Here is a 25,543-nt window from a genome sequence, read left to right on the forward strand (position 1 = left end):
ATTTTTGCCAGAAAAAAATCTCAACAAAAATCTGAGCTGGGGACCTTTCTTCAGTATTAGGGGTGCTATGATGAAAAACCTCACTAATGTAGTGAAGGAAGTTGGGTTTTGCTGCTACAGGACAATATAGCTCGTCAGTTGTGGTTGTTTTCTCCCATTATGTCCTCATTAAATAATTTGTGATTACAGTAGTGTAATTGTGATTACATCTCAAGGTGAGATGATTGTGTGCAACATATGCTTTAAAATAAATGTAAAAAAGACTGTGGCAGTACGAAAAAAAAAAAAGAGGGTTTTTTTTTGCTGTGTGGCTGGATGGAGGAGGGATATAAATTAACTGGAAATTGGAAAGGTGTATATAAGGAGGAGTTATAGGAGAAACAAGGGTAGGAGAGAAGTGAGAGAAGGAAAGAGCGGGAGAGAAAACCGATTACCTGAGACAACCGCCTAGTTGGTGAGACTGAACACTTCGCTGCTGTTTGAGCCAGTCTGGGTCGCTGAAGCGGAGGCGAGTTTCTGTGGCGATCTCTGTAGTGCGGCATGCACTCTCGGCTGCTGGTTGCAGGATGACGTAGTCTTTGGGGCTGACGAGAGCGAGTGATCTGCTCAGGTGAACGAACTCCTGTTTAAACTTCCTTTGTTTAAAAGACTCCAACGGACAAACAGACTCCCTGCCATTATCGGCCGGAGCTCAGCTCTCCTCACAAACACACACACTACACGAACACGCAAACATACCTGAACATTCAAGCACGCCCATTCATCACAGCGCAGCAAGGCAATGACTTTTTTTGTTTGGTTTGTTTGTTTGTTTGCTTTTTAATTACTAAGGTGATCTCTTGATACTTTTTCATCCTTTCTGTTTCCAGTACCTCCTGTTGAGGCAATAATGTGGGAAACTAAGGGTACATAATATTTTTTTTTTCCCTGTTTATTTTCATCTCCTTTGTTGGTGTTTTGTTTTTTGCTTTTTTTTTTTATTGTTTTCCTAAAATATTCCTATATAACCGGACAATGAACTTATGAATTATTTCTTTGTTTTTTGTTTCCTTGTTAGTTTGGAGAAAATATATAACTGTGAAGGTTAAACTTTCTTTGTGTGAGACTCTGATTTATGTTTGTAATCGGTGGCTAATAGAGACATTCCGTGGTAAAAAGCATTTGTATTTTGACAAGATTAAGCTTGTCTGGCGCCCGAACTGTGTATAGTTAAATTAAACATTTGATTTAAGTTTCTTTGGGCCAGCTACCGTTACAAGACTTCGAGATGAATCATCTGCTGCAGGACTCTTTTACAAGACTTGAGTTTGATTTAAGCAACCAAGAAAAGATGGGTCTAATTAACCTAAAAGCTATTCATCTGATGTTATGCTAAATCTAGAGGCTCGTTCCAGTAAAATGCCACGACTGTGCAAGTAAACACTTACAAAGCTACAAGGAGCTTAACATTAGCAAGAGCTGAACACATAAACACAGACACATGAGCAAAAGTCTGGAACAGAGGGAGCTTTATTATCAGAGTTCATGATTTTCTGACATCAGGAGTGTTTCACTGTGAAGGGTTTGCTGGTGTCAATCCACAGATCGTGTCAGAGGCAGATGTGTGACACGTACAGTTTACAGCGGTGCTTGAATCTGAACATCTCTTCCACCAGAAAACAGAAAACAAACTCCAACATTAGCAGATGGACTCAGTCGCTCTTTGCATAGTTCAGCTTCAAACGAAACCATGAACAGTGGACCACAACGACAAAAAACAACACTTTCAAAACGGCTTTGAATGACTTAAAATATACCCCAACCTATTGATGCTCTGTGTGTTTTTCATGTACTTTCATATCCAGTCTTTACAGTCACAACATCAAGAATAGGAACCAGCCAGCATTCAATATACTAATCACATTCAAATAAAACGTTCAGGATCACATCTACTAAAAATGGCCTACAAATCAGTCTAATTTGAGATATATATATATATATATATATATATTCTAATAGTGCTGGTTGGTGAATGTTAAGAAGACCATGTTTCAGTCATATTTTACCCCCCAAAATAACAACAACAACAATATTGATCTTAATAATATTACTCTTAATGTTCTTATTGGACCTGTAATCACAAAAAAAGGTTTCTTAGTCCTAAATATATATATTACATTTTCGGGCTAATTATAATTTATTATGAAGTTTAATTTTACTCAGGGTTTAAATATGAAACAATTTTGCATCTGCATTCTCTTCACAGAGATGTTAACAGATAACCAGAGTGTAGCGTATCAGACCCGAACCACACAAATTAAACATTAACACCATTAGAACAATTATTGACAATTTCAATTCAGAGAAGAGATTGTCAAATTTGGGGAAAGTAATTGAGATGCAATGCCGGCCAGCACATGTAACCCCCCCCCCCCCCATATGATTTATGATACCCCCGAGCCAAGACAATATCTGATTGGTCAAGACAACATTTGAGGTGTGGCCAACAGGGCAGTTTAAATACTCAGGACACCATCAAATCTTTGCTTTTAGCTTTTGCTCCTACCTTTAGGTTTTAGTCATCACTGTTAGCATTCTTTGAGCGCGGTTCCAGCGTGTTTCGGCTTGCACACCTGCTGCTACTCAGCCACGATGAAAAGAAACACCACCTAGTCTCGTCAAACTTTACTTCTGTTCTTTTACTTTAGTTTCTTTTCTTTTCCGTTTGAGAGTTTCGTGTTCTGAGTTAAGTTTTGTAACGCCGTGTCTGACCTCGACTGCCCGTTCAACTTCAACCAGCCACACAACTCTCCATCTTCAGCAAACGCCCAACCACAGGCTTCCCAAGACTCACTTCAGCGACTACTGAACTTCCAGCCAATCAGAAACATCAGGAAACCCCCTTTTAACGACAGCAAAGGGAACCCGTTTACACAGGAGACGCAAGTAACTCCTCCAGACTCTGACCTTTACTGGTGTATCTAATATAATTTTAACCTCACTGAGGAACTCAATGCGAGGGGTAATTACGTGATTGATGGTTGTTCATGTCTATGCAATTTAACGTATTGCTGTAAACTTGGGATTCCATATTTCCATTCTCTTAAACTCATCTTTCCCTAACTTTCGATCTTCCTGCAACTTGTGTGAATGTGTGTGTGCGTTTATGTGTTAGATTAGTTTATATGTCTTAGATTTATCTAATAAAGCCTTATTCATATTGAAAAGAGAAGTATCTTGTGTTTTGTGCTTACAAGTTAATGTCTTAAACTGCCGATCTTGTTACTGTGCTAATTGATAGTGTTTTCACTATAGTTTGGATATTAGTATCCAGCGCAGATTTGATGTTAAACGGCTCGTTCACTGAACCGCAGCCGCGTCTCCGTGAACAGCCGTGAAACAGTGATTCTGTTCAAATTCCCTTTAAAATCTTAAATGATTCCCTTCGAGCTAAACTGACCTGTTTCTCTTACAGGTGTGTGCTTCACATCTGATTGTTTTCGGTGCTAATGAAGAGCCCTGAAACTAATTCCAGTAGTTTTCTAGCAGGTGTTGTGCTAAATGACTCTGAATACAGCTGTATTTCTCACTGGGTTTGAATCATTATATTTCAGTGATGATTGTAGTCCAGTAATTAATCTGCACAGATAAACTCTCAGAGGACCATTAACGAGAGTGAACTCTCCAATAAAACCAGACATTTAACCCGAAACGAGCTTCTGCAGTTTCTGGCCCATCCACTCTGGCTGTAATGAAGCAGAAAAGATGTGAATAAATTGCTCAGTTAACATGACTTCAGCAGACTCCCTCCATGTGAGCTCATCATCTATTTCAGATTCATACACAGACAAGAGTTTATTAACCCTTTAAACCACTGGGACTGGAACAAAACATCAGCCAAATTCCTGTTTGTATGGAAGCCTGTTTCTGCCACACACACACACACACACACACACACACACACACACACACACACACACACACACACACACACACACACACACACACACACACACACACACACACACACACACACAAACACGCATGCACGCACACACACACACACACACACACACAAACACGCATGCACGCACACACACACACACACACAAAAAAAGAGGCATAATTGCGAAACGAGTCACACTTCTGACCTTTCTTGCACTTTCTCAGTTCATATCTCGTATTTCTGACTTCTCATATTTGTTAGATATAAACTTGCAATCACGAGTCATTCTGACTAATTCTGACAATAAAACTATTTTCTTACAAAACTTTCTTAAAAAAAGAAGAAGTCAGAATTGAACTTGCAGTTGCAAAATAAAAAGTCAGAATTCCGAGAGGAAAAGTGTCAATTACCTTATTTTTATCTTTTATTTATTTTTAATAATCCAGTGGCATGAACAGGCTTCCAGATGTTTGAGAGGCTCAGGAGGATGATACTGAGCGGGTGTAATGTGATAAACGCTCATCTGAGATCAGGATGTGTTCTGAAGTGCGGTCGTCCTCAGGATGGATGTGCTGTGTTTTCATCTCCTGTCCCTCAAGACCCACTTCTCAAAGAAAGAGTCCAGACTCTCAGTATCTCGTGTGCTTGGCATCTCTTCTTCACAGCTCCGTCAGGAGAGAAGTCCGTCTCAAACCCCATCAGGACCACTGTTCTCTGTTGCCCCTCCACAGGTCACCAGTCAAAGGTCAAACAGACTGTGACCGGCAGAAAGAGCGAGAGCGGCGTCTCACTGCGAGGACCGGCTGAGGCTCTTCTTCTCGCCGTTCCTGAAGAGCTGATCGTACGAGGGCGGCGGATGACTGCAGTAGGAGGGCGGTGGGGGGTACGAGCTCATCATGTGACCCGGGTAGGCTGGGGTCAGGGCCGTCGTCATGGCGCCGCAGGGGTCACCGTAGCCTTGCATGCCCGGCTGCTGCGACACTGTTGGAGGAACAATGAAGAAAATCATCTCAAGGTTCACTGATGTAGAAGATGTCCACATGCTGTTACTGGAATACTGCTGATATAAGACAGGAAGAGCTAAATAAACTTATCACTGTATCTAAACCAACAACATGTTTGTTAGATCCTGTACCCACTAAATTACTGAAAGAGTTGTTACCTGTAGAACTGCTTCTCAATATCATTAAATCATCATTGTCTTTCGGTCTCATCTCAAAACCATCACCTATTATGCTCCTTTTAACAAGATGTATTTGTGGTCATGGGTGTCTCCAGAATGTGTCTGTGAAGTCTCAGCCCAAAATACCCAACAGATCATTTATTATAACAGCTGGAAAATGCCATTTTTGGGGCGTGTCTAAAAAGAGCTGTTTTTGAGTGTGTCGCTTTAAATGCAAATGAGCTGCATATTCTCTCCCGCCTCCAGAAGAGGGCTGTTGGATCTACAGAATCAATTATAGATAAATGTTTTAAATATGGTTAATATGAATCACAGTTTAAACGTTTGAGGTTTTTTTTATGTGTGAAAAAGTCTCTTCAGAGCTTTATATTATGTTTTCAAATGAAATATATCATAAAGATTAAGTGCAACTGCAAGAAACAAGATGCTGATTAAGTCTCATATTGATGCCAGAAAGGTTAACTCCTCTTTCTCTGCTTTGCTCGCACAAACATTTAGATTTAAGTCAGTGCATAAATGTAAATGTATCCATGCCACATCTCTGCTGGAGTAGCACGTATGAGCTTGGCATGTCTGCCTTTAACTCTACGGTTCTGTGCATTACTGTAAGCTGTTTTTTCAAACTGAGAGAATAACCCTGATTATTCCTTTAAAGATCCAAATTAGTCCCTTATTCTGCTGCCAACCGAAGCAGCACCTGATATGATGGAGTGTGACGCACCGGATGCATGAAAACATCCAGCAGCAGCTCACACAATCGTCTGTCGGAAACACTGTGTGTCATCTACTGAGAACAGCAGGCCGTTGCTGGCCATATGTTAGTGACATATCTGCTCACACCAGAATGGCTCACTTGCAGTTTTCTGCTGGTCTGGCACAGAGATGGGAAATAAATCAAGTCTGTGGTGAAGTGCCAACCTTGGCTCCGAGCGAGAGCGGCTAATAACTGCCTGTTAGCGACTGTAATAGTGAGCAAGAATTGGCTCGGTCTCTCCAAGCCTTGTTTGGCTCAGTTAAAGGACAAATTGAGAGATGAGGGATATATTTAATAACAGCATCAGCATCATAATCAGGAGAGGTGTGTTCTGGTCCAAACCTACTCATCCGTTTACAGCAGCTGCACCCTGACCTCATTACACACTCTTCTCACACACTCCTCTCACACACTCTTCTCACACACTCTTCTCACACACTCCTCTCACACACTCTTCTCACACGCTCCTCTCACACGCTCCTCTCACACGCTCCTCTCACACGCTCCTCTCACACGCTCTTCTCGCACGCTCCTCTCGCACGCTCCTCTCGCTCTACGCTCTTCTCGCACGCTCTTCTCGCACGCTCTTCTCGCACGCTCTTCTCGCACGCTCTTCTCGCACGCTCTTCTCGCACGCTCCTCTCGCACGCTCCTCTCGCACGCTCCTCTCGCACGCTCCTCTCGCACGCTCCTCTCGCACGCTCCTCTCGCACGCTCCTCTCGCACGCTCCTCTCGCACGCTCCTCTCGCACGCTCCTCTCGCACGCTCCTCTCGCACGCTCCTCTCGCACGCTCCTCTCGCACGCTCCTCTCGCACGCTCCTCTCGCACGCTCTTCTCGCACGCTCTTCTCGCACGCTCCTCTCGCACGCTCCTCTCAAACGCTCCTCTCAAACGCTCCTCTCAAACGCTCCTCTCACACGCTCCTCTCACACGCTCCTCTCACACGCTCTTCTCACACGCTCTTCTCACACGCTCTTCTCGAACGCTCTTCTCGCACGCTCTTCTCGCACGCTCTTCTCGCACGCTCTTCTCGCACGCTCCTCTCGCACGCTCCTCTCACACGCTCCTCTCACACGCTCCTCTCACACGCTCCTCTCACACGCTCTTCTCACACGCTCCTCTCACACGCTCTTCTCACACGCTCTTCTCACACACTCCTCTCACACGCTCCTCTCACACGCTCCTCTCACACGCTCCTCTCACACACTCCTCTCACACACTCCTCTCACACACTCCACCATATGCTGCAATTAGAGCTAATGACTCAAACAAACAACACTCCTCCAGACTCCAAAAACACTCGCAGTTAGAGGAAAAGATCAAATACAGTGTGCACTAACGCTGGGTGAAATGTTTTTATTTTTTAAAATTAATTTGTAGTCAACATCTTAAATTTGGGTTTGTGGTTTTTCATTTTATTTTCAGAAACTAATATTTTTATTGATCAAGGGTGAATTAAAATGATCAAAAGTTCTCCATTTAAAAAAAACAACAACAAAACCCCCCCCCCCCCATCAAAATCACGATGTTGAATCGGTCAAATTTCCTGGAAATAGACGGTATTTTTGGCCATATTGCTCTGCCCTACACTGATGATGGTGATGATGGTGATGATGATGAAGATGATGATGGTGGTGATGGTGGTGTGACGCTCACCTGGCGAGCTGACCGGGTGTCTGGTGAAGGACACGTTGAAGGCGGGCTCCTCGCTGAGCGCTGATGGATACATCCTCCGGCGAATCAAGAAGCCTGCTCCGCAGCAGAAGAGCACGCCCATCATCAGCAGCAGCCTATGAGAGAGCAGATACACATGACTGACACAACCACCATCCAATCACACGCCAGCTCCTGCACATCACCACAAACAGCAGATATCACAGTTCTGCACTGTTTCATTGAAGTTTCTGTCTTCATCAAATGAAGCTTGAAAAAAGTAACAAACAGCTTCAAACTACTTAAAAACTACTTATTTAAAAATAAAATCTAAACAATATGGCTGAAATAGTACATCATAATCAAGAGTAGCAGATATATTTTTGACCCTGGACCACAAAATCAATCATAAGATTAAAGTTTATAAAAATTAATATGTATGCATCATCTGAAGCTGAATAAATGATCTCTCCAGTGATGTGTGGTTTGTTCGGAGGACAATATCTGTCTGAGATACAACTATTAGAAAATCTGGAATCTGAGGGAGCAAAGAAATCTAAATATTGAGAAAATCATCTTTAAAGTTCTTAGCAATAAATATTACTAATCAAACATTAAGTTTTGATATATTTACAGTAGGAGATTTACTAAATATCTTCATGGAACATGATCTTTACTTAATATCCTAATGATTTCTGTCATAAAAGAGTAAAGTATAATTGTGACTCATACAGTGTATTGTTGTCTATTTCTACAAATATATCTGTGACACTGATGACTGCTGATGTAAACTGACTGATGAGTAAAATTAAACTCTTGTTCTAGCCTGTATTCTTGCTGTCAAATGGGTTAAACTTGGTGTTTTGAAGGATTGAAAAAGTGGTAAAGATTTAAAATGATAATTCATGAGTATGAACAGAGATCCTTAAATACAATACTACAACTACTTTTATAATGTATCATATATAAAAGCTTGAAGTAGTGTTACCAAAAAACACTAGTTCAGTTTTTCAACTTCAAAATTCTACATTTAAATCAATGTAATGTGCTGTTATTTGTGAAATTTACTGCCAATTTCTGAGTAAATCATGCAGTAAAATGAAAAATAAAACAGAAAGTAATAATGTATAAAGGCAGAATAAAAGGCCATTCTTACCAGAAATACCAGAGTCTCTGGATGGAAAGCGCTCGGACGCAGCAGCGAGTCCCACAGCATTCCTCATACGAGCGACATCTGTGGAGAAAAACCAGACATAAGAGAAGATTCAATCAGTTCATTTCCATTTCCAACCATCGACGCCATCTCATCAAAACATGCACAATGATGGATGAAGCAGCGGTGAACTGGAACGAAGACAGATGCTCTGAATACTAACACAAGATGAACAGATGCAGTATCTGCAAACCTTTCACACTTTAATAGAGATCAGACTCCATCCAGCTCTCCGTTCTTCTGCAATCAACCACTGAGAGAAGAAAACAGACTCATATTCATCTCTTCCCAACCGCTGGACAGGGATTCTCACTTTGTGATCGTCTTATAATGAGGAGCAATTAAAAATGAGTTTGAAACATTATAAGAATTGAAAATATCTCAAGTATTTTCAGCATCATTCCTCCAGTCTCAGCAGGCTGTTCTCCTTCAGGTCCTGTGGTTGAAGTATGTTCTGCTGGTTTCAGATCACGTGTGTGCTGTGACTGTTCAGACAGAGATCAGCTGGAGCTCTTCAGGGAGAATCAAAGACTCTTTTAGCAGAGCTCCAGCTCCATAGCGGCTCTAACGACCGAGACTCACTAATCACAGCAACGAGGATCAGATCCTGAACAAGCACTTCATATGTTCCTCTAAAGAACACTGAAAGCACTGCACCTTTTTCCAAGCTGTGCCATATTGAGATATGAGGAATAAATGAGCCCATCAGAACCTCTGCCATCTATTAGCATTCTTAACGGGCCATTTATGAGCAGCCAGATTATTAGCATCAGCTCCGTCTGAAACAACACATCCATCAGAGAAGAACAGCATCAGCTGCACACAGACGACCACAGCAATGTCATCACTGATGAAATCATTTCATACCACACAGCATGGAAGAAAGATCAAGTATAATCTCTAAATATATCCAAGTTCAAACATTCAGTTTCTATACTAAATCAATACTTTCGTATTAAATTGACTTCCTGCATGCCACAGCACTGTGATCTCTATTATTCTGTTTCAGTGGCGTTTCTGATCTGTTCTGTGCAGTGAAGGTTCATCTCTGCCGTAATACATCACTATTACCTCATTCATAACTAATTCAGATGAACTGAATCTGTAGCCCGCAGGATTCTGCATCTTCACTTATTACACATTTGAGGTTATTCTAAAAAAACTGAATAAATATATTTTGTTGTCATGCAATTATTTGATTTAAGAACAAAAAACCTGCTTTCATTTATGTATTTATTTACATGTGTCTACATATATTTGCTTTGTTTTTGGATGACAAAAGTTTTTCAAAAATGTTCACATATCACATTTAAAATATTGCTGGCCCTGTTCAAAAATATTATATTAGGTGCTATTATTATTATTGTGTTTTATTTATTGCTTAGTGTTTATGGTTAATAATGAATCATACCATGCAGAAAGAGTTCAGAAATAATAGAGTTGCATAGCACAAGCTTTGTGTAAATAGAAACTAATAAAGTCAGAGCCTCAGCCGGCGTCCTGCTGAAAGCATCAATTTAATATAAATCTAATGCAACAGAAACATCTTTAACAATGAATTCTCTCAGGGTCTAATGGATCGGAATGGAATTGTTTACGTAAATTATAGGACTATCTCAGTGTGTGTCAGACAGTTTAACACGACGAAACACAGACCTGATCAGTTGTGAGGTGAGCAACCCTTCACCTGAACAGTGTAATGTTGAGCTTCAGTGTGAGGACAGCTCGGCTTCACAGAGGGCAGTTCTGACCTGAGCTTTTCCTCTGAAGATCTTCCTATCTGAGGGAATGACTGCACTTCAAGCATGAGTCGAGATGTCAGTGCTGATTTTCAGCAAACCTCGGGGAGAATCATCACACACAGTTCCTCTGCATCCAGCAGAGCTTGAAAGTTGATGCATTGACAGGTCGATATGTTTCTCTGTGACTGCAGCTTTACGCTTCAGCGCTTGCACTGTGATGCTGACGGATGGGCTTTGCATTGCTTTGATTAAGATGTTTAAAACCCATTCATCCAAATGGAGAAACACAAGAATTTAAAAAACAGTTCACCACCAAAACAAGAATTTCTCCATCATTTATAAACTCTCACGTCAGGCAACACAGAGCAGGATGTGCAAACCTCCCTTCGCCACAAAACAACTTGACAAGGAAATCTCCCTTTAAAATAATAATTAATGCTGCTTGTGCTCTTATTAATGTTCTTACTCAGTAGGCTTAAACACATTTAGACACTACATAATCTTGTTTTTGACACGGTTATATAAAATCCTATTCTTGTGACCCACTGGCATGCTGGGTAAATGGGTAAAATTAGCCACTGAAGATGACCTTTCAACAGAGCATCTGTAACTGAAGCTCCTAATCACCAGAACACTTTAAAAGTTGCTGCCCTTTGATTTAATAAGCATGCCCATCTTCATCGAGCTTCTGATGTTTACTGCGGTGAGGTGTGAAGCTGCTCAGACAAGTCACACTGCAAATGTTTGCTTTTGAGAAACCCTGTAATTCAGCTCACAGTAGCACAAATACTGAAGACACATCCTGTATATACATCCAAACAGAAAACGGTCGGCTCTGACTCCTCTAGTGCTGTTCTTGTTTGGCAGAACGAGTGAAAGGCATGGTTCAGAAACATTTTTTGTTATGCTGGTTGAAAGTCTCTTCACATCTCAAAAGCAATCACTAAGTTTAGTGTCTGAATGTATTCATATGGTCTATGGAAGGAAAAGGACCATAAAATGTATGACCAGTGATCATCATCAGCACCTTCATTATGCTATTGCAGAGCGATCGAGAATGTTATGTTATGTGTTATTATTGTAATATAGTATGCTTGCTTTTAAATTCCATGGCATCAACACATTTCAAAAAAGTTGGGACAAGGCCATGTTTACACTGTGTGGCATCTCCTCTTCTTTTTATAATATTCTGCAAACATCTGGGGACTGAGGAGACGAGCTGATCAAGTTTAGGAATAGGAATGTTGTCCCATTCTTGTCTAATACAGGCTTCTAGTCGCTCTACTGTCTTAGGTCTTCTTTGTAACATCTTCCTCTTTATGATGCACCAAATGTTTTCTGTCCGTTACAGATGACCTGCTCTTATCATCTGATCGTGGTTGTATCTCTCTATTAGTGCTTTTGGATCTTAGTAGTCATGGTCTAATGGTTAGAGAGTTTGACCTCTAACCCTGAAGTTGTGGGTTCGAGTCTCGGGTGCTTTGAACCCCCAACTGCTCCCCGGACGCCGCAGCATAAATGATGCCCACTGGTGTGTGAATGTGTTCACTGCTGTGTGTGTGCACTTTGGATGGGTTAAATGCAGAGCACCGATTCTGAGTATGGGTCACCATACTTGGCTGTATGTCATGTCACTTTTAGTGCTGCACAATTGACCACAACATTCTCTTTATTTAGACTAGAAAACTTTGTTGGCATCAGTGGAAATGCATTAGCATGGTTTAAATCGTACTTATATGACCGCCATCAGTTCGTAGCAGTGAATGAAGATGTATCATATCGATCACAAGTGCAGTATGGAGTACCTCAAGGCTCAGTACTAGGGCCGCTACTCTTCACGCTTTAAATGTTACCCTTGGGAGATATCATCAGGAAACATGGTCTTAGCTTTCACTGTTATGCTGATGATACGCAGCTCTATATTTCCTCGCAGCCCGGTGAAACACACCAATTTGAAAAACTAATGGAATGCATAGTCAATATAAAAAACTGGATGATGAGTAATTTCTTACTGCTAAATTCTGAAAAAACAGAGGTGTTAATTATAGGACCTAAAAACTCTGCTTGTAATAACCTAGAACACTGTCTAAGACTTGATGGTTGCTCTGTCAATTCTTCGTCATCAGTTAGGAACCTAGGTGTGCTATTTGATCGCAATCTTTCCTTAGAAAGCCACGTTTCTAGCATTTGTAAAACTGCATTTTCCATCTCCAAATCCATGCATTTATGACCTCTAGGTTAGATTATTGTAATGCTTTATTGGGTGGTTGTTCTGCAGCAGCAAGAGTTCTTACAGGAACCAGGAAGTATGACCATATTAGCCCGGTCCTGTCCACACTGCACTGGCTCCCTATCAAACATCGTATAGATTTTAAAATATTGCTTATTACTTATAAAGCCCTGAATGGTTTAGCACCTCAGTATTTGAATGAGCTCTTGTTACATTATAGTCCTCCACATCCACTGCATTCTCAAAACTCAATTTGATAATACCTAGAATATCAAAATCAACTGCGGGCGGCAGATCCTTTTCCTATTTTAGTAACTTCGATAGTGAATTGCTACATTAAATAAGGAGGTAAAATCGCTGTTTTTGAAGCAACTAAACTGACAGCTTCTTTTTTTTGTAGGTAGATACAAGCAGATGCAGGTAATTCACACACACAACTATCATCACTCTCTTTCTCTCTCTCAATAAATTATTCAAATTAGTGGCATAATTCATTCAAATAAATGTGATGATCTGATTCATGATATGCTTCATGTGTCTAATTTGAAGTGTGCAGAATCCCATACAAGCTGTCACTGGCTGTCCGGCAGCCATATCACCCTGTAGCCCAAGACCGGTTGCCCACTGAAGCTAAGCAGGGCTGAGCTGGTCAGTACCTGGATGGGAGACCTCCTGAGAAAACTAGGTTGCTGCTGGAAGAGGTGCTAGTGAGGCCAGCAGGGGGCGCTCACCCTGTGGTCTGTGTGGGTCCTAGCGCCCCAGTGTAGTGATGGGGACACTATACTGTCAACAAGCACCGTCCTTCGGATGAGACGTTAAACCGAGGTCCTGACTCTCTGTGGTCATTAAAAATCCCAGGATGTCTTTCGTAAAGAGTAGAGGTGTGACCTCGGCATCCTGGCTAAATTTGCCCATTGGCCTCTGACCATCATGGCCTCCTAACAATCCCCATATCCGCTGATTGGCTTCATCACTCTGTCTCCTCTCCACCAGTAAGCTTGTGTGTGGTGGGCGTTCTGATGCACTATGGCTGCCGTCGCATCATCCAGGTGGATGCTGCACACTGGTGGTGGATGAGGAGATACCCCTTGACTATGTAAGCGCTTTGAGTGTCTAGAAAAAAAGCGCTATATAAATGTAAAGAATTATTATTATTATTACTGATCAAAATAACCATCATTTGTATCCTTCCAGTCAAATATTACAATGCAAACAACATTAACAGATTTAACTAGTCAATGTTGGCAAATAACCACAGTACAAGAGGTATACTGCACAGCTAGCTGTGATTAAACAATTTGAATGCACTCTGCTGTGATTAAAGTCATTTAATGCATTTTAAACATTAAACCACAGAGCTTTTATTTTGGTGAAAACTTCTCTTTAGAAATGCTTCTGTTTTGTTGGAAACAGATTTATAAATGCTTAATACAAATTTGGGAAGCTGTTTTGGAGCATATTTTCAAATGCACATTACATGCAATGAACACGGTGCGTGATCCACATCCTCAAAAACAAGAGCATTTAGATAACGAGCCTTAAAAAGGAGAATAAACTCAGCAGAACTAACTGGAGCTGAAGTCAAGTTGTGATTGTGATATGCAGTGGAGAGCTCTCAGCCGCTGTCTCATGAGCTCCAGTCAACGGTCCGGATCAGACTGGCCTTCATTACCCATTCTCCAACCTCACAAACTGATCCAGCGGATGATCCAGCTTCCCTCCTGCCTCCTTCATTAAGAGCCGTCGAAGCGGACATGCTCACTGAAGTGCACAGAGAGTTTGGACTCATGTCTGATCAACAACGAATGGCACTATAATAACTCTGGTTTGCACTAAAGATAATGACGTTTATCTCATTTATAATAATGCACAGTGATTTCAGAACATTTAGAAACTAAACGAAACTGTATTGCATGAGGTTAGTGAATAGTGAATTTCTAAAGTAATCCGTTTACTGAATATCCCAATTTAATCTCATCAATATCAAGTCTAAATGCGTGCAATGCCGTGTTGACAGGATCATCTATTAAACATGCAAGACTGTGTCTAGGTACACTGGAAGTCTTCATAAGTTATAAAAGAAGGCCATGTCAATATTTACAGCTGTTCAAAGAAAACGTATGATCTATACTTAAAAAGTGACACAAACCACATAAGCCACTCAACGGCTACTGAAACTGAGACTGGACGAAATATTAACCACACAGCAGTTAGAATTTACTTCTATGAAGAGGAGATGAGAGAAGTGTTTCTTTAAGCCTTTAATCTTTCAGGAGGGATGGAGACAGGGACAGAAAGCTGAATCATCAGAAATAACACCGTCTGCTTGCCACGATTTGCCTCTTAACATCCACAGTTTGGGAGGAAATAACTTCACTGCCTTAAAAACAAAGAAAGAAGTGTGTTTGAAGCTTAAGAGCTTAAAGAGAGATGTCTAGAAATTACTTCAGCAACTTAGTCAAGGGATTACTTCATGTATAAGGGCAATACACATTAATGAACATTTCTGTTAATGTGCCAGTATTAGCCAACAGACTCGTTTTTAACCGTAGTCCTTTGGCCAGATGTTAAAAGAGGCATAAAACATGGAAACACCTCAGGCTAAGCAGATAATTGCAACAAAAGTATCTTTAAAAAAAAAAAAAAAAAATATGTCCCTATAATATATTTTTGGATGCAATATGTCTGATCTTAAATAAAAGATAAATTGATTTTAAATCAAAATATTTTGTTGTGTATTCTTGTGTGAAGTTGTAAGTAAAACAAAGATTAATGGAGTTTTGTTTTACAAGAATATACTACTTAAGGCATTTCTGTTATCGTTGTTGTTTTGTGTTCCTCACCATATCTTTGTGAAATTTAAAAGCAATTTATAAGTGCAAATGGTTACTCCAGCTATTTGTCAGAAGTGTGGTTGTTTACTGTGAAATTACTGTTTGGGCCAGATTTTGTTGTTGTCTTTTAAATAAATTACTGTTTTATTCAGCAAGGATGCAGTAAATTGATCAAATGTCAGAAAGACATGTCTAATGTTAGAAAAGAGTTACCCACAATCCAGGAATCACAGTATGTCAGCTCAGTGAACTGAAACAAACTGCCCCAAAGAATCTGTTTCCACGTTTGTCTGAGGCTCTGGATCACAGGTAATAATACTCTGTTCAATAATGTTCGGTTTCACTTCAAGACCTCAATATATCATCAGGAGCCACAGGTATTCGTGTTGTGTTGCCTGATATGCTCTTTTGACTCTGAAAGTCTATGCTTTCAGCTAAATATCTTCTTTACTGTTTTACTGAAGAACAAAAGTCAGCTACATCTTGGATGGTCTGAGGGTCTGAGTGAATTAACAGCAAATCTTCTTTATTTTGGGGTAAACTATCCCTTTAATGTGAGTTCAAACACAACATGACTAATCTGAGCTCAGCAGGAGACAGAAAAGAGGTCATAGCCATCAAACAGCAGAACCAGAGGAGAAAACATCAAAATCCAGGCAGAATATCTGTGTCAGCTTGTGTGATGGGTTTGCTATCTCACACGGCTCTGCTTTATCTGCACGCCACAATGCAAAGCCATGCAGTCACGTCCCCAGACCAACACCGCTGCAGGTTTACAGCAGGACACATTCAGAGATGAAAGCAGGATAACATGTTCAGTTTGGCTGGTTACAAACAGAGAAAACATGCAGCATTATAATTGGAGCCTGCCGATGAAGTGCTCCCAGACTCCCAGAGAGACACCACATCCAGCTTAGAAAGGCTGATGGTGACAGCACACCACAAACACATGATGACATCTGAGAGTTAATGCATGCTGATGGTGTTGAGTAAACCTTAGAGGTTATAAAATAAGAGAAAGACAAATAAAAGTGACTGTACTCACATGAAATAGATGGGGTATCCTCCTTCAAAATACCAGCAGTACTTCTTTGCTTCTATGCACTGCAAAGAAAAAATATAAAACGGGGAAATTAAATAAATTAATAAATGCACTCAAATTAAGATACATCTCATTTACAATTATAAATCATGTCTAGACAAGTTTCTGAAAAAATGTAACAAAATTAATATTATTTTAATAACATTTACACATCCTGGAAAAATCAACTACATATACATGCTTTGCGTCCAGATCTGAAGAGGCTCGATGAATCTCACTGTAGCTGATGTGAAACGCTGACATGATGACAGTTCGCTCTCAGAAGAACCGAAACAACCTCCTCAGAGGTCAGAGGTCATCATTCAAGAGGCAGAAACTCTTGACAAACAGCACAAATCAAACAAACCACAGATAAATCATCTCGAGAGTCGAGTCAGTACAGACTGAGAGCTGAGAGCGTTCTCTTGTACAGTCAGTGCAATTTACTTATGTAACGGGAAACACTATAAGAAACACAAAGAAAGAAAGAAGTGTGTTCTGCAGGGTTTGTATGACTGTGGAGTATCCACACTAACATCTGCTGAGAGCTGGAAGACTAACAGAGACACCGAAGACTGCACACACTTGATGAATGATGAAACCCACAGGAAATAGGAAGGAATTTTCATTATTTTCCACATATCCAGATAAAGTCCTAGCAGAAAGTTGTCAATCACATCAGTAACCATATAACAACGTCCAGACAACCAGACGGACTTACGGATATATGTGCAATGTACTGTAAATAACGTAAAAGCTCATATTTATTCTGCAGGTTTCAGGTTGATTTCATTCCTTTTACTGCCGGCAACATAAGAGACACAAATACACGGAATGTTTCGAACGTTACTTTTTCCTTCATCTGAACAGTGTATGATCATAATTAGCTGTAATCTGCTGCAGTCTTTGTGAATCTCTGAGGTAGAGCTGCGTTTAGCTTCAGATGAACAGCAAACTCTCGTATCTCATTACACTGGACTCAGTTCAGCCTTCTTCATCTTCAGCACAGTGTGTGTGTGCACAGGAGCATGATGGAAACAGCCAGAAACAGCCGCGGGAACTCTCAATCCTAGCACACACAGCACATGAGAAGCACAAGTCCCAGAGCGTGCAAATCAGCCTTCCGTTCACTTTAATAATTCGTTTAAAAAGAGAAAAACAGAAACAATTAAAGCCCATTATTGGAGCATTTGCTATTTGTGTTTCTCTGCCTTTTTCCACTTTCACAATTAATTCAATGCATTACTCAACAATTCCTTTGAAATGGTTTGAGGAATTAGCTAGCGAATTCTGAACGAACTCAACAATGATCTGTATTCCCATTAAAATTAGACTTTTTCATTAAGAATCATATTCAAAATTAATAATATACTATAATTATATTAAGTATTTTTATGTATATATATATATATATATATATATATATATATATATATATATATATATATATATATATATATATATATATAAAGGGACAGAAGTGAGTGCTGAAACGCTGAATAAATGCTAAGCTCTTAGCTGATGACTTTAGCTCAGCTGTCGTGATATAAGCTGCTCAGTTTCACCTCCTGTCTCAGCAAACACATCCTGACTGGAAAACTGAGCAGAAGTCAAAGTGTGGCTCCTGTACACGAGACTTGAGAAGTGTGTCCGTCCTCCACAACACAGACTGACCAGAAACTTACTGTATGCAGTGCTGAGTAACACGTGTGGTCAAAATGCTGTATATACGGTAAAAATACATTTTGAAAAGCACTCACTTGAACACCTCACACATATGAGCCGTCTGGATGCATTAAACTCAAACAGATACATTTACACTGACTACAATTAAAAACACCCTCATTTAAATAAACTAACTGGAGAACATAATACATCCTTGTGAAAAAACAACTGCATTAAAAAAGAGCACTTATTAGAGAAGCACTTCAGTGAATATTGATAATAAAGTGTATTATTTCTGCTCTTTTTAAAAGTAAGCGCAAATGTTTTTGAGCACTTAATGTGCATGTGCATTGCAACTCAATGAAATGTGTTATGCATTAAATGTATATTAAATATAATTACTTAGATTTAGAGTGGTTTTCACCTACTTAAGTAGGACTTAAGGACATCTTTATATGTTAACATTTATATAAATATTATACTTTATAATTTATTATAAATAATTCATAAATAAATGTACTGTTAATTTAAAATATATTTTAATGTAATGAAACATACATCATGTATTAAAATATATTTGTAAAGATGAAGTTGCAATTTAGCACATTTAAAATATATTCTCTTTATATATATGATCATAAAACACACTCTAGTTAAAGTTATAATTAAGTAGTTCAGCATGTTTAAGCATGTCGGTCAACATAAGTGCAGTCTTTAATGTACATTGAAGTAAAACGTTTAATAATAGGGTTTAATATTTACTTTTATTATCACAAACTGCACTTAAATGCACACACTTTATAATCCATTAATATTAAATCATCAATCAATCAATACATTTTTATAACAAACCAAATCAAAATAAAACTACAGCATTTTAAAAGCATGTGAAATACTGTAATCCTACAAACTCTTCAGATTAGGGAACACATATTCACTATTAAAGGGTTAGTTCACCCAAAAATGAAAATAATGTCATTAATTACTTCAGTAAACTGTATTTACTATTGCGTAAATAAACTATATATAAACTATACTAGTACAATAAACTATATTTAATAATAAGTACAGTAGTTGCTGTGAATGTTTAGGTATTGAGTCAAGAGATCCAGAATATGATCATGCAGAATAAGACATTAATATGTGCTTTATAAATACCAATAATACATTTCTGCGTCAGATACAAGAGCATCGGCAGACTCTTCTGATTCTCTCTGTGATGAAAATAAAGTCTTGGTCATTCTGTGCTAAATGACACACATTAATCCACTCCACATGATGAACGAATAAAGCTAATCCCAACGGTCCATAATTAGCAGAAATCTCTGCTTTCTCCCAGGAGTCCTTATGCACTGCCGCATGATGATAGTAGCTTTGAGGCTAAACCCAATCACATCTCCAGCTCTTCTCACCAGGGATCTTTCTCTCAGTCTGCTCTGTTTAGAGAACAATCTCAGATCCAGCACTCAACACACAGATCTGGACTGGAATAAACATATTAGAAAGACAGAATCACAAGTGCTCTAATTGCTTTTCTCTGCTAAAGAACAACAGTTTGGTAAGAGAGGCCGACAGGGACTAATATCCTGGGTTTGCTGGGTGAAGTTCTGTTGTGTCTGACCTGGATCCGCTCTGCTCTACTGAAGCATGAGTTGGAAATGGTTTGAGTTAATGTGGAGACTGGAGACTCCTCACAGAAGACGGACAGCATCCTCTCGGACGCTCACGGACAGACGGATGCATATTGTGCAGAGAGACGGTCAATCTGACACGCTCTCCACAGACTTAACAGACTACACAGCTTCAGTTAATGAGCCAGAGACTAAACTCTGACTGTTTGTCCCATATACTGCTTTATTTTAAACGATCTGAGGAAATGCATCCATTTAATAACTTCACTTTCTGCCCATTCTCTTATAGAACGGGTTGGAGTAAACAATTATAATCTAAAATATATATAACTGTCCTATTTGTACAACTTATTTCAAGCAGCCAACAGTCATGAGCGCAATAAATGTCCAGATAATTTGATTAAAATGCCTTGTGTGGTCATTATTACAAAACCATAATGCTAATTCATAATATTTGTATAAAACTTTTAAACCTGAAAAGATAAAATAAATAAATATATAAATGCATTTTCAATTGCATTTTCCATATTTGGAAACATAAATTGTTACATACAATTGAAATCTTGCATTACCATTCAGGTGGGATTGATTGCGATTATTATTATTTTTTTTTTATAAACTGACAGCACTAATATATATGTATGTATATTGTATATATATATATATATATATATATATATATATATATATATATATATATATATATATATATACTGTACACATACACACTTAAAAAAAAAAGATATCTACTGTCACTTGTATTTAAAGTGTAAATATAATATGCTTTTTACCTTTTTACACCATTTTACCTGGATTTTTAAGAGGCATTATATGAAACCTTTTCTCTTTTATTGTTTTTTCTTTCTTTCTTTTTTTGGTGCATGACATTAATTATGAAACTGTAAATCTGATTCTTTTCTCAGGTTTTTAAAATGAATCAATATGAAAATAAAGAACACATTTCTAAGAACGAGGAAAATGAGTTTTAAACGACATGTTCTTCTCTTGGACAGAACGTCAGTCTGTCACACACTGTAACACACTGGATCAGATGAAGCACAGCAAACTATTCTCAAACAAACCATAAATTACTCATCTTTCCAAGAAGCTGTTTATGTTTTCACTCCAGGTTCATCCTTCAATAATTCAATGGCTTCTACAAAACCAGTAAAAAAGAGAGCAGTTCTTCCAGCAGGTCGTTCCCTGATTGAAGGGTAATGGCTGTTTATGAAGCAGGATCTGAATGAGTCCCAGCAGAGCTGCTTTATTACACAGAGACCACTGACCGTCTACACCGGACCCCAGCTGATTTAACATGAGCCGTGTTTAACACTGGCTGCCGTTCAGAGAGAAACATCGGCTCTTAACGGAGAACAGAACTTAATATAGATTCACAGCACCAAGTGAGCAAAGCCCTGTATTAATGCTGCAAGCCACACAAAACGCCGAATTAAACTCCCTGCTGTTTCCTGTCAACTTCTGACTGATCCTGCAGTCTGCACTAATGCCTTTGCTCAATGTCACTGAAGGCGGTGATGGGAATCAATGCGGGTAAAGCTCCAATAACAGAGCTACACACAGCAGTGCGCTGGATATGAGCGTAACTGACACGGACTGCAGCTCAACACCGCGCTTCTCATTAGATGTGTGCACAACTGATGCAGCTCCTATAGTCAACATCATTTACAGTTAGATATAAGGGAAAGAGTTAAAAAATTAACTGGTTTTAATTAGAGATGTTAATATTCGATTTTGCCAGCATCTGATATGCCAATATTTTTCAACTCATTTTGCCGTTAGCCGATATATTTCCTCCTGTTTGGAAACAACACCAAGTCTCTACTGTGCAGAGATTCTAAAGAATTTTTTTTACATTTTGGTTAGTTTTAACAAAATGTATTTGTTAGAATTAATAAACAACAATGAAGTTATTTTATAATGAGAGCACAAAAATATAAATCTTTTTTATTTTCAGTCAGATACAGTGGTAACCGTAACATTTTATTTAAAGGTTTAACATTTGTAGATGGTCTTAAGCAAAAGAGTTGTAAACATTCTTAAAAATATTTTAGCGTTCATAACAAAAAAATAAAAATTACACTTTAATAAATAAATCTAGGCTATATATAAAATTACAAGTGTCATGTTTGTGATTTTTATTAAAGCTGCAGTCGGTAACTTTTGGCGCTCTAGCGGTTAATAAACAGAACTGCTTGCGTCTTGCGGAAGAACATCGTAGCCGGAACTACTTCTCTCTGTTTATGTCTATGAAGAATCACAAAGGTACTGGGTTACTCCGCCGCGGTACCCCCGAAGCAATCTAAAATAGTCCGAATATAAACACTTATTATAGGTGCACCCTAGTGATTCAGGACAAGCTAAAAACACGGTTTGGAAAATGGATTCATGGTGTACTCGCTTATTATATACATTTTTCTACATTTTGAACACAAACAAAGTTACAGACCGCAGCTCTGATTGGTTGTTTCTTTCCGGGAGCGATGGAGTTTCTGCAAATGGCAATAGGACACTGGGAGGAGCCAGAGGAGCTTGATTTATTCACAGATTATCTGTCCCATATTCTACTGTCAGGACATAATGACAGGTTTAATAAACATGTAAAAAAAAAATTTTTTTACAAAAGTTACCTACTGCAGCTTTAATTTAAAAACATACTCATGACTTTACGACATCAGTTAATGCTTTATTTAATCAGAAATACAATCTTAATGTTATTTGTGCATTTTAATTTCATTTTAATACAAATAGGCCAACAGCGCCCCCTAGAGAGTTAAAACTCCTCACCTGATTGGTCAGCCGCTGCAGGCGCTAGTGAAATAAAAAAGTGAATCTAATCACCATTCAGGCAAAAATTAACTTCAAGAATGACCACAATGCCGACTCGATCTTACGGCTAGCATTTCCTGAGCGAATGCAAGATATCGGTCTTTTCAGCAGGACATTTCGCCATAGTTGTACATATCGGACCGATGATGATGTTTACATTTTAAGCCGTTATCGGCAGATTCTGATATTGTTCTGATACTATTGTGTATCCTTTAATGGTAAAAGATGGTAAAAAATGCTACAGTAAAAAAAATTCTAATCTAAAAAAATCTAATTCTGTGTTATGGTAAAATACTTCTAAATTAACCGTTTTTTGGTACAGCCATAATCCCCTGTGTGACAGCTAATATTTTTCTTCTTAAAAAAATACAATTATGATTTTTAAATTTCCTTTTTTTTTTTTTTTTTTTTTATTGCTAACATTTTTCCTTTTAACGCTGAAGCTCTGGTAACCACAGCTACAATTTTTCCTGTACATTTATTTTTATTTATTTTTATTTTTTCTCAGGTTCTGTCACCAAGTTTTTTTTTTAAATACCCTTTTACATTCATTACACAATTTCATCGTCCTATATAGTGTGACAAATAAATTTAGAAAAAGTCCAAATGGCCCTCAAATAATATGTGTTTGTAATAATATGAAAAGATTATTTAAATGCTGTTTATAATGGTCTTAGATGCAGTATATCACATCACAACAGCACATGTCATCTTCCTTAAAGTTTAATTGAAATTAACCACATTCACTGGTTATACATTACAGTTTGACCCTACGTACCTGGATAACTACAAACAAGTTTCACATTTTTGAGCATTAAAAGTCTGTCTTTTACAAAATCTTAAGGTTGGCTAAAAAAGAAGCCAGTCGTATTACTTATTTGCAGTTATAGGACTGTCAAACAACAACCAATAAACTGATAGCACTAAGCACAACTCCAAATGCCTTCTACAGATCATACAATACAGTAAACATCTGTGGCACAAGTGGATATGAGTGATAAAACATGCAGATACATCAGGTATATATAAGTCATAACCCAGTCATTGACTCCAGTAATAGCAGCCCATGCTCTAATGAGCACATCTTTACTGAGAAACAACATGCAGGAATTAATTGATGTTATGCTACAGTTTACGAGGGAATAAGCTGGCATATTGATTAATCCTCATCTAAGTGCTTATGACAGAGTGTCTCTCTCTTCTCTTGAAGGCCCATATAATGATGGCAGCGATGAGGTGAAAATACCATTACTGTAGCCGCAAACACAATATCTGCTGTACAGTAAGGAGCCCTGATGAAGCCTGATGCCTTAGCTTCACAAACACCTTTGACATGTAAATTCTGTACATATCAAAGAATTAAAAGTTATTTGGAAATGAAACAGCCAACCCAAAGCAAAACGGCTAACAGAGAGAGAAATCAGATCATAGCAAACCAGCTGAGTGTACAATAAACAAACAAACAAACAAACAAACAAACAAACACACAAACAAAACAGTATCAAATCAGCATGCTATCTAATCAAATAAGATTAAATCGTATTATTCAATTAAACAATTTTGATCTCATTGCAATCCAAGAAAATCTTTTTTTTTTTCTTTTTCTTTCTTTTTTTTTTTTTTACATGTGAACTGTCTTGGTGCACAAAACATAAAATAAATAAATTAATAACTCACAGATTTTTTTTAATACTGACATTTAGCCACCCTTAACTTCCTTAATGGGACTTTCATGAACATGCAGGCCTGTGATAATATAACACACACACACACACACACACACACACACACAGGCTAATCATTATACACAACTAAATACATAACGCGTCTGATTTCCACAACTAAGAGTTAAACAATCCCTAACACGGTTCTAAACGCAATTCAGGTGACCCATAAAGAACACCACAGCTCTGCTTTAACTCTGCCCTGAGAAACAGTGATATTTACAGTGTTATTTCTCCAGTGTGTTTCACTGAAGGAGGAGCGGACAGAGGCAGAGACAAAGGCTCTAGCGCTACATCACACATGTAGATACAACACTGCACGCGGATCTCTAGGAACGCTACACAATAGATCTGTGTGTAAACAGCGGGTGATAAGAAAGGACGGAGTTGACGAGGCGCGTGTGAAAGGCGGTCAGACTCACCTCGAGCACCGCGCACAGCGTCAGCAGCACCGCCGCTCCACCGCGCTTCACCCGCTCCTGCATCCTGCACCGAGGGAACAAATGCTGTCAGGACGGAGCTCTCATTGCCTTAAAGCGAGAATGTTCACAGCAGAAGCACAAGCATGCTGGAGGCGCGGTGTGTGTGTGTGTGTATGTGTGTGTGTGTCGGTGAGGAGAGAGCAGCTTGATCCGCGCTCGCGCAACAATGAAATGATTTCCACCGGTGAAAAACAGCAGCAAGCGATATTAGCGCGCACAGACAGCTCAAGGCTTCTCTCATCCTCCCAAAAAAAAAAAAAAAAAACCTAGTGCTTTACTAGAACATCTGATCATTTATTACAGTTACTTAGCCCGTGCTTGAAAAAAAAAAAAAAAAATGCAGAGATTTACAAAGCTGTTACCTGGACATAAAACATACAATGAAAGCAAAACGTGTCAACTGAAGCGTTTGAATGTCACTGCATCATAAAAATAATAAAATCAAAAGGCATTTATTTATATCCCATCGAATTATACTTAAACAGTAACTAAAACCTAAACCAACTTTTTTTAGCTAATGATCTGTAAGAATGGGGCTTTATTAGTGATGTTCATTAATTCGAGTAACTTTTTTGAC

The 25,543-nt window shown here is 38.8% G+C and overlaps 1 protein-coding gene across 1 annotated transcript; it reads right to left on the reverse strand.

The window, feature by feature from the left end:
* Nucleotides 1-1,491: 1,491 nt before the first annotated feature.
* Nucleotides 1,492-25,201, reverse strand: LOC128013611 (vesicular, overexpressed in cancer, prosurvival protein 1). The gene is made up of 5 exons (XM_052596727.1): nt 24,907-25,201; nt 16,582-16,640; nt 8,674-8,751; nt 7,521-7,654; nt 1,492-4,906 (listed from the first exon to the last, which is right to left on the reverse strand). The coding sequence occupies exons 1-5, from the start codon at nt 24,967-24,969 to the stop codon at nt 4,713-4,715; spliced, it is 528 nt and encodes a 175-aa protein (XP_052452687.1). The 5' UTR covers nt 24,970-25,201; the 3' UTR covers nt 1,492-4,712.
* Between the last annotated feature and the right edge of the window lie 342 nt (nt 25,202-25,543).

This window comes from Carassius gibelio, chromosome B24, assembly GCF_023724105.1.
Source record: "Carassius gibelio isolate Cgi1373 ecotype wild population from Czech Republic chromosome B24, carGib1.2-hapl.c, whole genome shotgun sequence".
Classification (NCBI taxonomy): domain Eukaryota; kingdom Metazoa; phylum Chordata; class Actinopteri; order Cypriniformes; family Cyprinidae; genus Carassius; species Carassius gibelio.